This window comes from Vicugna pacos, chromosome 23 (genome assembly GCF_048564905.1).
Source record: "Vicugna pacos chromosome 23, VicPac4, whole genome shotgun sequence".
Lineage (NCBI taxonomy): Eukaryota > Metazoa > Chordata > Mammalia > Artiodactyla > Camelidae > Vicugna > Vicugna pacos.
The window spans coordinates 36855334-36868527 of NC_133009.1; the positions used below are offsets into that span (position 1 = coordinate 36855334).

The following is a 13194-nucleotide window of genomic DNA, read 5'->3' on the forward strand; positions in this document are numbered from 1 at the left end:
TAGCAAAATCAAAACATACAAGAAAACAACTAACTGTCCCACAAAATATGGAAAGACATGCTTTGCTCTAAGAATTCAGGTTTTGTAAGTTTGAAGAATTAGAGAGATTTTCAACAAGAGCCTAAAACCCTTGGTCATTTGAGTAATAGTTCTTTGATGATGAAGAGTGATCCAGATTTTTTCCCATGGATTCAAGAAAGAATGATGATTTTGAAATTATGGGAAATGTGTTACACGTTCATCATTTTGCCAGCATTAACCTCAGAGTATAAGTTTTAGTCTATCAAGGGTAAAGAGATAGGTCGGCTGCCCTCTTAACCAACTGACCAATGTGCAAACCAGTTCAGGCGAATTCCTCAGCTAACGAAGAGGCAGATCAAAAACTGTTTAACGAAACACAAATAAGTCAGTCAGCACAGGCTTGGAAAGGCTGCCTGTAGCCCTGCAAAGTGTCAGTCACATCCCCAGTCATCACTTCAAGAATTACTGTCTGCCAACGTTGTCATCTAAAATGCACTTACAGAGGTCGGAGAGCCCCATCTGTGCTCTGAGCAGAGGTGATGACATCGAGGGAGCGCGTCACAAGCCTCAGGTTAGTCAGTGGGTTTGAGCTGGTTTGGAGCCCCTCCCACTGACTGTGATCTTCTGACCCCTCAGTTTACAGCTTTCCGCTCTCTGTGCTGCACAGCACCTCTCCACTTCTGAGTTAATCATTTCTCTGCCGTTATCTGCCAGGAGTTCTTATCTCTCCTGCTGTCACTTTATAACAGGGTCCCCTTATCAGCCCGCACAGAGTCATGTGATTAGCCCAAGCCTATCGAAAGTTTCCATTCCTCTGATTAGAAACCATCATGAAACTCGACACATGGTTTACAGCAGGGCACTGATGCTGGAAAAAGTACAGAGTCCAGGAAAAGACTTGCTTGTAACTTTCTGAATTCCTGGATTTTTTTTTTTTTTTTGCTTTTTCTTAACTTTCACTCAGGGAGTACTGTAGTCTGCATGTGTGCTCCCGACCACTACCAAACTTGACAAGCTGCACTGTTTCTTATGCTCAATGACTTCTGCTTTAAGCCAAAGGACTGCCTGTAATTTCACTAAGAATGTCTTCTAGTTCGGAGACTGGGGATTTACAGGAATCTCTAAAGCACGGGCTTACACCTATTGGTAAGTAGGAGTTGCTCTATCTGTCAGCTACTTACTATCCTGCTGCTACGCTAATACATGTAGTAACTCAACCTCACTGATGTGTCTACTGTTAGAAGTCACGGCTCTTCCAACTGTGTTTATCAAAAGCACATAAGGCCATGTAAATATCACACATTTATCTTTCTGAAAGCTCAAAAGAGGCAAATGAATATTTCAAATATTATTCATTTGGTCCACTGTTTTTGGATGTCATTCTGTTAGCCTAAAACAGACAGGAAGCAAAATGTGTAATATAACAATTTCATCCCAATACTTCCTGACGATTTTAAATGAGAAACAATAAGCTAAAATTTGAACAACTTAAAATAAGTTAACCATATGGAGTCATCACTGATCAAACTTTAACAAATGCTTTCAAGTATCTGTGGAGTTTCAGATCACACCACAGTACCGATGTCTCATTCATTGCAGATACTATAGAAAACTTCTGTTTTACATGCCAGAAAAAGCAAAAATTATACCATCATTAGTTAAGGATTAGAAGGTAAGGTTACTGTCTTCTTTTTTTTTCCTCAAAATAGTAAGCATGTCTTCTTTTCATAAACAGAATAAGTAAGTAAAGCTAATTTTCATTTTAAGAAAGAACAAATAATGGCGAGTCACAAGCATTAACGTTACGGCAAGAATACCTTCACTTAAGCCTAAAAGCAAAGGACTGAAGGAAAGTGATTCCAGCCGTCTGTAATTCTTATCTGTGGAAATCATGCCCAGCTTCCTTCCCACTAGTGTCCGAGAGGCCTGGGCCGTTTTGTAGCCCTGCCTGAGGCTGTCGGGCTGGAACTTCCCTGTAACTGGCAGAGGCCTGTCATCAGCGCTGGGTTCCTTCCAGCTCTGCTGGAACAAGAAGGAAAATCCAGGCTCCGGCTTTTCTTCTTCCTCCCTTGATAGCCAGATGACTCCACTGAATGCAGTGATTGCTTTTTTTATGGGCCAACTACACCCTAAAGTATATCAATTGAGGAAATGGTTACAAAAAAATGTTCTGTACTTACGAGAAAGAAAACGCGGGGAAGGCAGGCAGAGTGCAACAGAGAATCAAGTGCTCCGCAGATAAAAAGGAACTATGGGCACGGAAGGGAGCTGGAAGAGGACGCAGAGCCATTTCAAATCTTTGCTGGGGGCGAAGCCCCCGGGGCGCGCTGGCGAAGGGTCCCTCCAGGCAGCGGCAGCTGGAGGGGCGGCCTTGGCTGACGTCGGGGGCGCGCGGAGAGGCGCGGCCGGGCGGGGGACGCGGGGGCGCGCGGGGAGGCGCGTCCCACCGCCAACGCGCACGTCGGGCGAGGGGATGCCGAGGCCACGCACGCCGAGCCCCAGGGCGCACGCGGGGTGGCGGCCGGAGACGCCTTCACGCGGCGGACGCGGATCTTCGCTGAGCCCGTGGGCGCTCACACCGCGCGGGGTCCCTCCCGCCACGAAGCCAGAGCACCTGCACGTCTGGGGGCCGCGGGGTCCAGAGGGGCGACCGCTAGCGGCCGAACCTCAAGAAAGTCTCGAGGGAGGCGCCCAGGCCTCCGCGTGCCCGCGAACAGCCCAGACCCCTGCGGGCACTTCCGGGCGCCAGACCGGGGGAGGGAGGGGAGAGGTTCCCGTCAATTTTCCGGTTAAAGAGGACCTCTTTCCGGAACGCACTGGCTGCCAGCCGCCACTTCCCGGCCCAGGCGCGCGCTCTCCCGCGTCCCCGGACACTGCAGCCCCAAGGATGGGGGAGAGGTGTCCCCATTTGAGACGTCTGAGTCACCTGGAGGTGGCGGTTGGCACCGAGAGCCCGTCTGTCCACAGGGAAGCCTCCCAGCAGAGCTGAGGGCCGTCCCAAGGGTTCTTGGCTAGACAGTCACCCGGGAGGCGGACAGAAAGGATGAGGGGACACTGGGGAGCCATCAGACGGGACAGTTGGGTCCCTGATGGCCAGTTGCCTCTTGGATGGGGGTCTGATGGCCCAGGGCAGGCCCACTGAGAAACCACAGGTGCAGCTCAGAGTGGCTGCGGCCCTGGCGGCTTTGAGATGGCAAATTGCACGTTGGGATCAGGTGGGCAGAATTTCACAACACTGAGCCCAATGTATGTATGGCCCAGTCAGGATTTGAGCTCGGCAATTCAGCTGTGTTCTGCCGGGAAAGGTGCCTCTGATTGTCTAAAAGGCTGTCTCTCTTCATCCTAGTTGAGCATGGCATTTTTCTAAAATGCACGTTGGTGGTTAAATGAAAATTGTGTTTAGCTGCCTGTGCTCACGTAGAAAAGTGAAAATAGGACGGCCTGCTCCTCTCTGCCCGCCTGCAGGATCACCAGAGGGGCGTAAAGCAGCGGCCTCGGGTTGTACCAGATCGGCCCCCTGACGTTCCCCAGCCCTGCGACGCTGCCCAGATGCTTGGGTTCTGCCTTAGGGTTTTTTTTCTTTTTCATGAGTGGAGTGACTTTACTGAATGATACGCAGTACTAATTTCAGTGCCATATCAGCCAAAGGGCCAAGTCTGTGTGATAGGAAATACATCATGTGACAAGTATACATTGACCCTCCTGCAATGTGCCCAACATTATGCTGTGATTTGTATTCCGTTTATGTAGTTCTTCAAATTCAGTGCATTTTCCAAGAATATTTATTAAACAGTCAATCTGACGTCGCATGCCTGCCACAGGAAGTTCTGTCTGCGTAGTTAGGGGTTCAGAATACACAATGCACATGCCGTATCGAGACGTGATGTAAATGTTGCTATCTGGTCCCCTTCACACTCTTGGAGTCTGATTTTCTTCTGGTGATAACCTCTAGTAAGCTCTGTGCCCTTAAAGATCTCTGGAAGTAGATGTCACACATGGAAAGTGAGACAGCCTGTATGTAACCTCTAGCTGATTTATCGGCAATGCAGTTTAGAACACCAGTCACCCAAACCCGTGTTCTGATTCTTTCTGCTGGGGATGGGCAGCCACTTCCCTCCAGGAAGCTAACCGTGGGACCTCCTCACCTGCCCACCTCCAAAACAATGCTTCCCAGAGTCTCTTCCTTGGCCTGGATCCTCAAGTTGTGATGGGACTTAAAGGATTTCTTAATGTCTCTTTTAATAAACCAAGAGAGACGTGTGGAGTACAGGAGAACAGAGGCTTAGCAATGCTTTACTCGACCCCTCCACCCAGACACAATGCCTAGGGTTATCTTGGATTCAACCCCGAAGTTGAGCTGGGCTAGAGATGGGCTCTGGGACAGTCCCCCACCTGGTGGTCCAACCCCCCCAGACACCTCCAGGGATCCCCTGTGTGGGGCAAGAGTCAGACGTCTTGCTCCCCAAGTCCAGAGCCCACTTTAGGAGAAAGCTACTTCTTAGTGTGTATGTCCTTCCTCTCCACTTGCTGGAACAATAACTTGAATGAGAAATCCAGTTGGCTTCAAGGAACTTCAGGAGTTCAGGGAGCACTGTGGTCTGGGGAAGAGCTGGAATGTGACCAGTCTGAGTGTGAGAGATTAAGCCTGGGGGAGCCAAGGGGACCAGACTGATCAATAAAGGCCTCTTTCATGGCCTTTTGGGAGCGCCATTATGTGTGTTTTTGTGTGACTGATAAGTAACAAGACAGACTTTAACTTTTAAACTTCAAACAAGCTGAATAGCTGAAGCTCATGTGACTGAGCCCTGAGAACTGTGTCAAACACTGCAAAAGATGGTGGAGTTGGCCAGAACCTCCCACTGGGAAGATCTACTTGTCATGGTCCTTAGAATGGCTGTGACTCCCTTCCTGGTTTTTTCCTTACAGAAGGGTGATCTGGGGGAAGTTAAGGGGAAAAAGAAAAAGAGAAAAGAGAACTGCTATTAATGACAGCCTGGTGGGCTCCTCTTGGGGCACCAGCTCATACATAAAGGTCTACTTATTACAAGAAAAAGTTTTCTGTGTTAACATTTTATTTTTTTTAACATTTTTTATTGATTAAAAAAATGGACTCAGATGATGAAATACTACTCAGCCATAAAAAAGAATGAAATCTTGATACTTGCAGCAACATGAATGGATCTGGAGATCATCATTCTAAGTGAAGTAAGCCAGAAAGAGAAAGAAAAATACCATATGATGTCACTCATATGTGGAATCTAAAAAGAAAAAAGAATTTGATACAACATTGTAAAATGACTATAACTCAATTAAAAAATGTTAAAGAAAAAAAGAAAAAAGAGGACACTAATGAACTCATTTATAAAACAGAAACAGACTCACAGATATAGTAAACAAATATTTATGGTTACTGGGTGGAAAGGGGGTAGAAAAGGATAAATTGGGAGTTTGAGATTTGCAGATACTAACTACTATCTATAAAATAGATTTTAAAAAGTATTTCTTCTGTATAGCACAGGGAACTATATACAATGTCTTGTAGTCACCTATAATGAAAAAGAATGTGAAAACGAATATATGTATGTACATGGATGACTGAAAAATTATGCTGGACACCAGAAATTGGCACATCATAACTGACTATATTTCAACAAGAAAACATTTGTTTAAATTTTAAAAATAGACTTCTCAGTCAAGTGATTTACCCAGAATCACTCAGCTTGTCAGAAGAATGAGCTGTAAATGACACCCATGGATATGATTCTGAAATCCATGCTCTTTCAAGGTGTTACCTTTTTGCCCTTGTTGTCATAACCAAATTATGATTACGAACAATGTTGGTCTACTCAGACTGTCTTCCGAAAGGCATTTTGGGCTGAAGAAAGACATTTGTAAATGGCTCTTTATTTTCCTCTTCAATCCACGGTGGAAGTCTGATTTAGGACCCACAAGAGTTCAGAAGGGTGGGGTGGGCGTGGTGTCTGGGTGGGGTGGCGCAGCCTGTGGAGCCCGAGGGCAGGGCAGAGATGGGTGGGAAGGCACTTCTGGTCTTCCACTCTGGAATTTCCTGAAAGGATTTCTGGAGCCTGACGTTCAGCCTGCAGTTTCACGGTTTATGGTGCAGGGCCGCTGAGCGCATGGCAAGGAAATCGGGAGGACATGGGAGCACTTACTTGTTAAAGAGTCCGTGGGTAGCAGGACAGGGAGGTCACTCAAAGTAAGTGACTGAGTTTAGACAGGACTTTTTATTCCTAAGAAACAAACAAATGTTGTCTCATGAGGGGAGGAGACAGGGAAAGATGGGTTAAGCACCACCTCCACCCACTACCCTTCTGAAACACTTTTGACAAACCCGGGTGTGTCTCCTCCCGAGAAATGCTGATCTCACGCGCGGCGCTAATATTTTTCACAATAAATGCTGATTCTGGCTCCGGATCTGGACGTGTACATCCTCAGTGGCCCAAAGCCCCACCTCCTCCAGCTGTCCGTGTAGGATTGGAAAGAACTGGTCAGAGCGCGCCACCAGGTCCCTGAAGCAGCGTCCCACAGTTTCCAGACAAGAAACCCCGAGGGAAAGCGAAAGAACTCCTCCCCAGGCTCGGCGCACGCTGGCCACCGTCTCTTAACCGCAGAAGTTGTCTTCAAGTTGGAGGCTGGTTAGAAAAGGAGCCGATACCCTCCGAATCGAGCAACCGCGGCACCTCGGGGACCCCAACACTCTCCCTGCGTCCGCGTGGCAAGCCCCAGGGGGACGACACCACCGCGAGTCTTGCCTCTCCAAACCCCACTTTCTTTGCTGTCCCAGAGGGACCCAAACTGCTGGACGCCTGCAGCTCTGCGGGTCCAGGACTCTGGGATCTTAACCAGAAACCCCCTGCGTGGGGGCTTTCCTAAGGGAAGAGCCTCTGGGTGGTCCACCCCCTCCAGGCCATAGCGGGAGACTCGGAAGCTAGGCAGCTCGTGACCCCTTCCCTCTGGTTGCTTCCAATCTGACCAGCTTCAGTGGAATGTCAGCCCAGAATCATCTAGTGTCAAGGATGGAGCGCCTGGTCCAGGTTGGGGGGTGGGGGTGGGGGGGTGGAATCGCCAAGTGGGTGTCCAGCTGATTTCGCCAAGGGTTGGGTGGCGGGTCAGAGACCCTCACTCAGAGCTCTGGTTGGTTCCGAAAGTGGAGTCTCCAGTTCTGAGTTGGAGCTGACTTCCATCTCCATTTCAATTACAGAGAGGAAGAGATAGATTAGATTGGACCACCTACCCAAGATTATTTCCCCGCCAGCTCCTTTCTAAGACCGGATCTCCCTGTTCACTTCAAAGGGCACCGGCCCTCCCAAGGTGGGACGCGCCTGGACCCCTGGGCTGGGGCAATTTGCCCCAAAGAAAATGAAGTCCAGAAGTTCCACAGCGAAGCCTTATTAGCGAGAGCTGCAGATTCCAATCATTGAGGCCAAACTTTCCTTCAGGGCTAGGATGGGAGTTTGTTTTGGGGGAGGCGGGGAGGAGTCTGGATTACCCAGATAACTGCATCACCTTGCATCTTCTGGTGGGTGAAGACGGGGCGTGGTAAACTAAGATACTTCCGGCGTGAATGTGGTTCCCTCGCCGTCCCCGGGCCACCTCGTCCAGGGCGCAGTGTCTAAACTGGCGGCAGTTCTCCCTACCGCCCTCGACACTGTTGCTGAGGAGGTCTGAAGTAGTAATTGGCGAAGGGATTTTTTTTTAACATGACACGACTTCTCACCTATTCAAGTTTATTTTTTGAAAGGTTCGGCCAATTTGATGCTCTTTGGTAATTTATGTCTGCAGTGAAATTTAACCCCTCCTAAAAAAAAAAAAGGGCTTGAACGTGGGGGCGGGGCGCCTAGAGGCAGGGGCGGAGAGCCCACCCCCCCCCCCGAGCTCAGGAGCGAAACTCTGTTCTTACTAAACTTAATTTTCAGAGAAATACAAAAATGGCTTACGATGGGCTTTTCGGGGGGGGGGCGAAAAATTAGGCAGAGTCCAAGTTTCAGGAGACCAGTAAACCAGCTTCTCTTTGCCCTCGGGCTCTCTCGGCCTGGTGGTGGAGACTTTCTGGAGGGGATAAAAGTGTCTAAGCTTCCTCTGGGGCCGAAAAGTACACACGTGCTACGAGAAATGTGTTCTGGTCTCTCGAAAGCACCAAGTAGTCATGGAGGAGGCCTTCGAAATTGTTTGCAAGGATGTGGACGGGCAAGCGTCGTGCGAGGCTGGCTGGGTGGTGCGAGGCTTCCCACCCGGGCGCGCGGGAGGCGAGGGTCTTCCACGCTGTGCTTCCGGGGACCTGTGTTTGCTGAGCCCAGGAAACTCGAACCTGTCCTCAAAGTCTTGACACTTTGTGCCTTTGCAGACTGCACGCGGGAAGTGCGCGGGGCCGACCGACACCCCTCCCCCCAGGTCAGGTCAAGGGCAGGCTGTTCCAGGCGCGCGCTCGGGAGCGCGGCGCGGAGGCGCGGGAAGGCGGAGGCGGGAGAGCAAGGCAGTGACCTCCTCGCGGGCGGGGAGGCCCAGATCTCCTCAGCCCCTGCCCGCGGGTGAATGGGGCGCACGGCCCGTGACGCTGAGCCCGGATAAAATATGCCAGAACTGTCTTCTTGGGCTCATCAAGGCTGCGGGAGCCTCCCCAAGCCATCATCCTTTGTAATTGCAACCGTCAATCAACGCTTTAAGACAAAGTCAGAGCCGGGAAGGACGAGCCTGGAGACCAGCCTCGTAGGAAAGAAGGTGGGGGCGTGGGGGACGTGGCGGGGAAAGGGAGCGAAGTTTGCCAGGGCTTGGCAGGAGAACAGGGAGGAAACTGAGGAGGCGCACGGCAGCCGAAGCCGGAGCTGCCTCTCCGGGCCCCCCGGGTTCCCGTCTCCGGCCCCCACCTGTTACACTTCCCGCAGCTGGGGTGGATTCTTCAGTGTGCCTCCCCTAAGAGGCGGTGGGTGAGACGGCCCCGCCGAGGATGGGAGGCGTCGGCCCGCCTGCGGGGGCTTTATCATTCCAAGGCGGTGGGTGTATCTTTCTGGGAGTGCAGACCACCGCCAGCATCGACGTTTCAGCCACACAGACCCTGCTCCCCCACCCCCATCTCATCTGCTTCCCCTCCTGGGGTCCGCTTGGCCCCCCTACCTCGTGCTGCGGCCTCTGCCACCTACAACCATCCCCAGGCGACCGACCCGGCCCCGCGGCGGGCTCGGGCACCTCCGCCGCCGCCACCCTTCCCCGAGGGTGTTCTTGGGAGCCCAGCCCACCCCGGGTCACAGGGCTGCAGTGCGGAAAGGGTGCGCTTGGCCGAGGGCGGTAACGAGCGCGCGTCCGAAGCCAGGTACCGCCGCCCCTTCCTCGGCCTCTGCCCCAGGGTTGCGGACTCCGCTGCTCCCCTAAACCCCACGCGGAGCGCCCGGGGAAAGTGGACTGGACCCTCGGGTCTCTCCTGTGGGAGATTTCGGTGGACGAGGCGGGGTTTCGAGATACCCCGAGGGGATCCGGATGGCTGTGGCCCTCGGGAGCCCTTCCGTTCCTGGAACTGGAGGCCTGCAGCACCGAGGGCTCCATTTCTAAGCAGAGGAAGCTTTCTCTCGGCGTGAGACCTCCGCAATCTCGGCGCCTGGAACAGGGCTCGCATCTTACTAAGCAGGGCCGCCTGCCTGCACTGGCGCTTCAAAGCAGGCAGAAAGCTTCGGACCTTTCCTCTGAGTCAACTGTGGGCTCTTTTAAAAAGGGCGGGTTTTTAAAACATTGACCCCAACCCCCTTTCTCCCCCGTTGCCGCTGTCTTTTGTGAGGAAGCCACATGGATGCCAGCTAGTCCTTTATCACCATCCCTCCAGGTCTTTGGGGGTCTGATGGGAAGGCAGACTGGCCTAGAATGAAGACACCAGTGTGGCTTAAACAGGTCCCTTCTGGGGTTGAGGCCGGGTTATGAACGTGATCACGAAGTTTGCCACCAGCCAAGTCAGGCTCAGCCTCGAGAGCCGGTAAAATGTGTGCCACACTGCAATTAGGGGGTCCTGGCAGTCCCTGTGTCTACTTCTGACTCTCCTTAACCTCTTCCTCCTGCTCTACCAGCCAGAGGGCCTTCTCTCCCCAACCGAGGGCAGCACCGGGCCCCTGAGCTGTCTGCCTGGGGCTGGGAAGGCGCCCATAGGCTCCTTGATTACCGTGGGAGGGGGTGGTTCTTACATGAAGGCTTTGTAATCAACTTATTCCCAAAGTTCATCTGAACCCACAAGTCAAGCCCTGTGAGCACTGATTTGAGCTCCGAGACTTACTCCCTTTCTGAACTTAATTCACGAAGATACTGAAAACTAGGAACACTGAGAATAAATGAATGTTGCTTGATACTGTCACCAACATCTGAGCATCTTAAGGGCCACTAATCTGGGCAAACTCAGCCCCCTCCTCTTCACAAACTAATGGGCAGCCAACCCACCAAGTTGAGATGTTTTCATGAAACCTGCAGATGCTACTAAAACAGATTTTTAAAGTTTAAATTTGAACTTGGATTCTGAATACTAGATACTGAAGAGCAAAGTAACAACCAGTTTAGAGAGGCAGCAGTGTGGCCAGGCACGGGTAGAGGAGGAACTCCTTCCGGATAAAACCATAGGTTAGGCATGACAATGATCGGAGTATTTTTCAGTTCATCAAATACTGGACCCGGCACTTTGAATGTGTGATCTCTACGCCATTCAAATAGAATAAATTCAGAGCTTTTGAGATTCAAATTCAGCCCCTTGTGGGTGGACTCTGATAATCGCCAGGCCGCACAGCAGACACTGAATATAAGGCATTTCGCGTGCAGTCGGGAGGCTGGGGAGATGTTTTCATCTTGCTGGGATGAGATCTGAAAACTTAGAAGGTGGGGCTGCGCTGGTGGCTGAAAAGCTTGCATAACAGATGGTTCTTTAAAACTTTTTAAAGTGCCGGCCCTCTGGGCCTCATGTGGCTGGTCCCACCCAAGAGACCAGAATGAAAAAAGGAAAGCCCAGACGCATCTCCGCATTCTAAATGAAAACGCAGTTCACGCAAACTTAGGAAGTCCGCCGCCAAGATAATCTTGGGCTCGAGGAAGGGGATGGTGCATATAAGTGAGCCCAGGCACTGGGGAAGGGTGGGGAAACGGGGTTAGCTGTTCCAATTCCCAACAAGTGAGGGAACTTGCGGCCACACGGCTGCCCCCGTACCCCCCGGGGGAGCAGGTGAGCCGCGCTTCGAGCTCGGCCGCTCCCGGGGTCGCGGGGGCTGAGTGCCGAGAGGAGTGAGGTGGAGACACCCTTGAGAGCAGGTTAGCTCCTCTTTTCTAGGTTGTTTTAATGTGTGTTTAACTCTTCGTGCTGCCCCTCACCGACGCACACCGGGGGCGCGCCCATCCCCACTCCCACCCCCGTCCCGCTGGCTTCCCCTGCGCGAGCCGCAGTCTCCGCACCAGCTTCCCCTCCTTGGCCGCCGCGTTCAGACAGAGGTCGCCTCTCGCCCGCTGTAAGCCCCGCCGCGCTCGCATCCCCCGCCCCGGGCCAGAGAGGGGTGGGAGGGGGCGAGGCGGGGTGAAGAGGTTGGGGCAGGCGAGGGGACCGGAGCCTGCGCCTCGTCCTCATTGGCTGGCGTCTGGTGTCCGACCCGAGCCCGGAACCCGCGTCCCCATTCACTGTCATCACCCCTCTTCCCAGCCTTCCCCTTACCCCGGCCCTACTTACCTCCCTTCTCCTCCTCTTCCTCCCCCTTCCTCCCCGGGCGCCCTCGGAGCTGGAGAGGACTGCTCTCCGTCAGGCGCCGGCAGACGAAGCAGCAGAGGGAGGCTGGAACTTCTTAACTCAGCGCTTGCAGCGAGCGGAGGGAAGCGGAGACGGGGAAGGGGCGGAGAGGAGAGTGAGGCCAGAGAGCGCGCGAGACTGAGACCCTGCCGCTTCCGAGCGGAGCGCGGCGGAGGGAGGGCGGGGGTCGCCCGCGCCGAGCCGTCCGGGAGCAGCGGCACCGGCACCGCCGCGGCGGCGGCGGCGGCGGCGGCAGGACAGCAGCTCGACCGCCGCCTCCTCTGCGCGCCGGGAGCCCGGCCGTCCGCGCATCCGCGCCCCGGGCAGCTGCGGCCTCGCCGAGCCCGACCTTGGCGCCCGGACGCGGTCTTCGCTCTCAGCCCGCTTCCTCCTCCTCCTCGCCGCGGCTCGGGCGCTGCGAGACTGGACGGGACTCGGGGTCTTGAGCGCAGCCCCGGAGGCGGCGGAGGCGCGCTCCAGAGAGCGGGCGAGGGAGCAGCCAGCCGGCCGCCCCCTCCTTCTTCCCTCCGGAGTTGAATCTGTGCCGCCCGTGTCCGGGTGCTGGGCTTCCGGACCGACACGGACCCCCTACCCCGGCCCGCGGCCGCCTTGTCATGCTGCCCAAAGTGGAGACGGAAGCCCTGGGACTGGCTCGGTCGCATGGGGAACAGGGGCAGATGCCGGAAAACATGCAAGGTAAGGAGGCGCTCGCGGCGCTCGCGTCCCGCGGCTCTCCCGCCCCGGGCTTACCCTGCGGGCTGCAGCCGCCCGTTCCGCGCGGGGCTGGACGCTTGCCGCTGCGGGACTGCGAGGCAGTGCGCGCGCGGGCGGCAGCCCCCCTCCCCAGAGATAGGCATAAAAGTTTATGGCTCTTGAACAATGCTGGGTGGAGATTTTCCAAGCAATGCCTAATTGGCCGCTTCTAATTAAGAGAAACTTTGAGCTTTTTAGATACCAGAGCGGGGTAGTTTCAGGCTAGAGATGCTTTATAATAGTAAGAGCATTCGGAGAAATGGACTGTCTCCCTGGAAACCCGAGCAGGTTCCCCATCGTTGGAACCGGTGGGAGCTGGAACCAGTGCTCTTGAGTGGAGGAGGGACCCTCTACCTCGGGGAAAGCTGGCTAAGCCGTGTTAGAACTGGTGGGCATCCCAAAGCCCAGGCGCGCACTGGGAACCGGCTCCAGTTGGCACCACTTGATACCCTCAGGAAGGACTGGAGAGAACCAGAGTTACCCCCAGCCCATCCTGCGGCTGGGCCCTGCGCGGTGAGTGCAGGGCGGGGGCGCCGTTTTGCTCCATTCCTCTCCTGTCTGAGAGCTGGGGATCTGAAGTCCGATTTGTTTTTCCCAGCTCTCGATTGCTAACGGGAACAACAAAAGCAAATCCCTCAGGCTAGATTTTCGCCCGCATAACAAAA

The 13194-nt window shown here is 53.7% G+C and overlaps 1 protein-coding gene across 3 annotated transcripts in view; it reads left to right on the forward strand.

Moving 5' to 3' along the window:
* The first annotated feature begins 1103 nt into the window (after nucleotides 1-1103).
* NR5A2 (nuclear receptor subfamily 5 group A member 2) overlaps nucleotides 1104-13194 on the forward strand; it is a 111544-nt gene continuing 99453 nt past the window's right edge. For 2 of the 3 annotated variants that reach the window (XM_072948790.1, XM_072948791.1), the window contains exon 1: nucleotides 11738-12472. In XM_072948790.1, the coding sequence (XP_072804891.1) occupies nucleotides 12391-12472 (82 nt within the window). In that variant the 5' untranslated portion in view covers nucleotides 11738-12390. Of the gene's footprint in view, nucleotides 1167-11737; nucleotides 12473-13194 lie in introns of those variants that run through there. The other variant, XM_072948792.1, reaches the window with a different exon arrangement.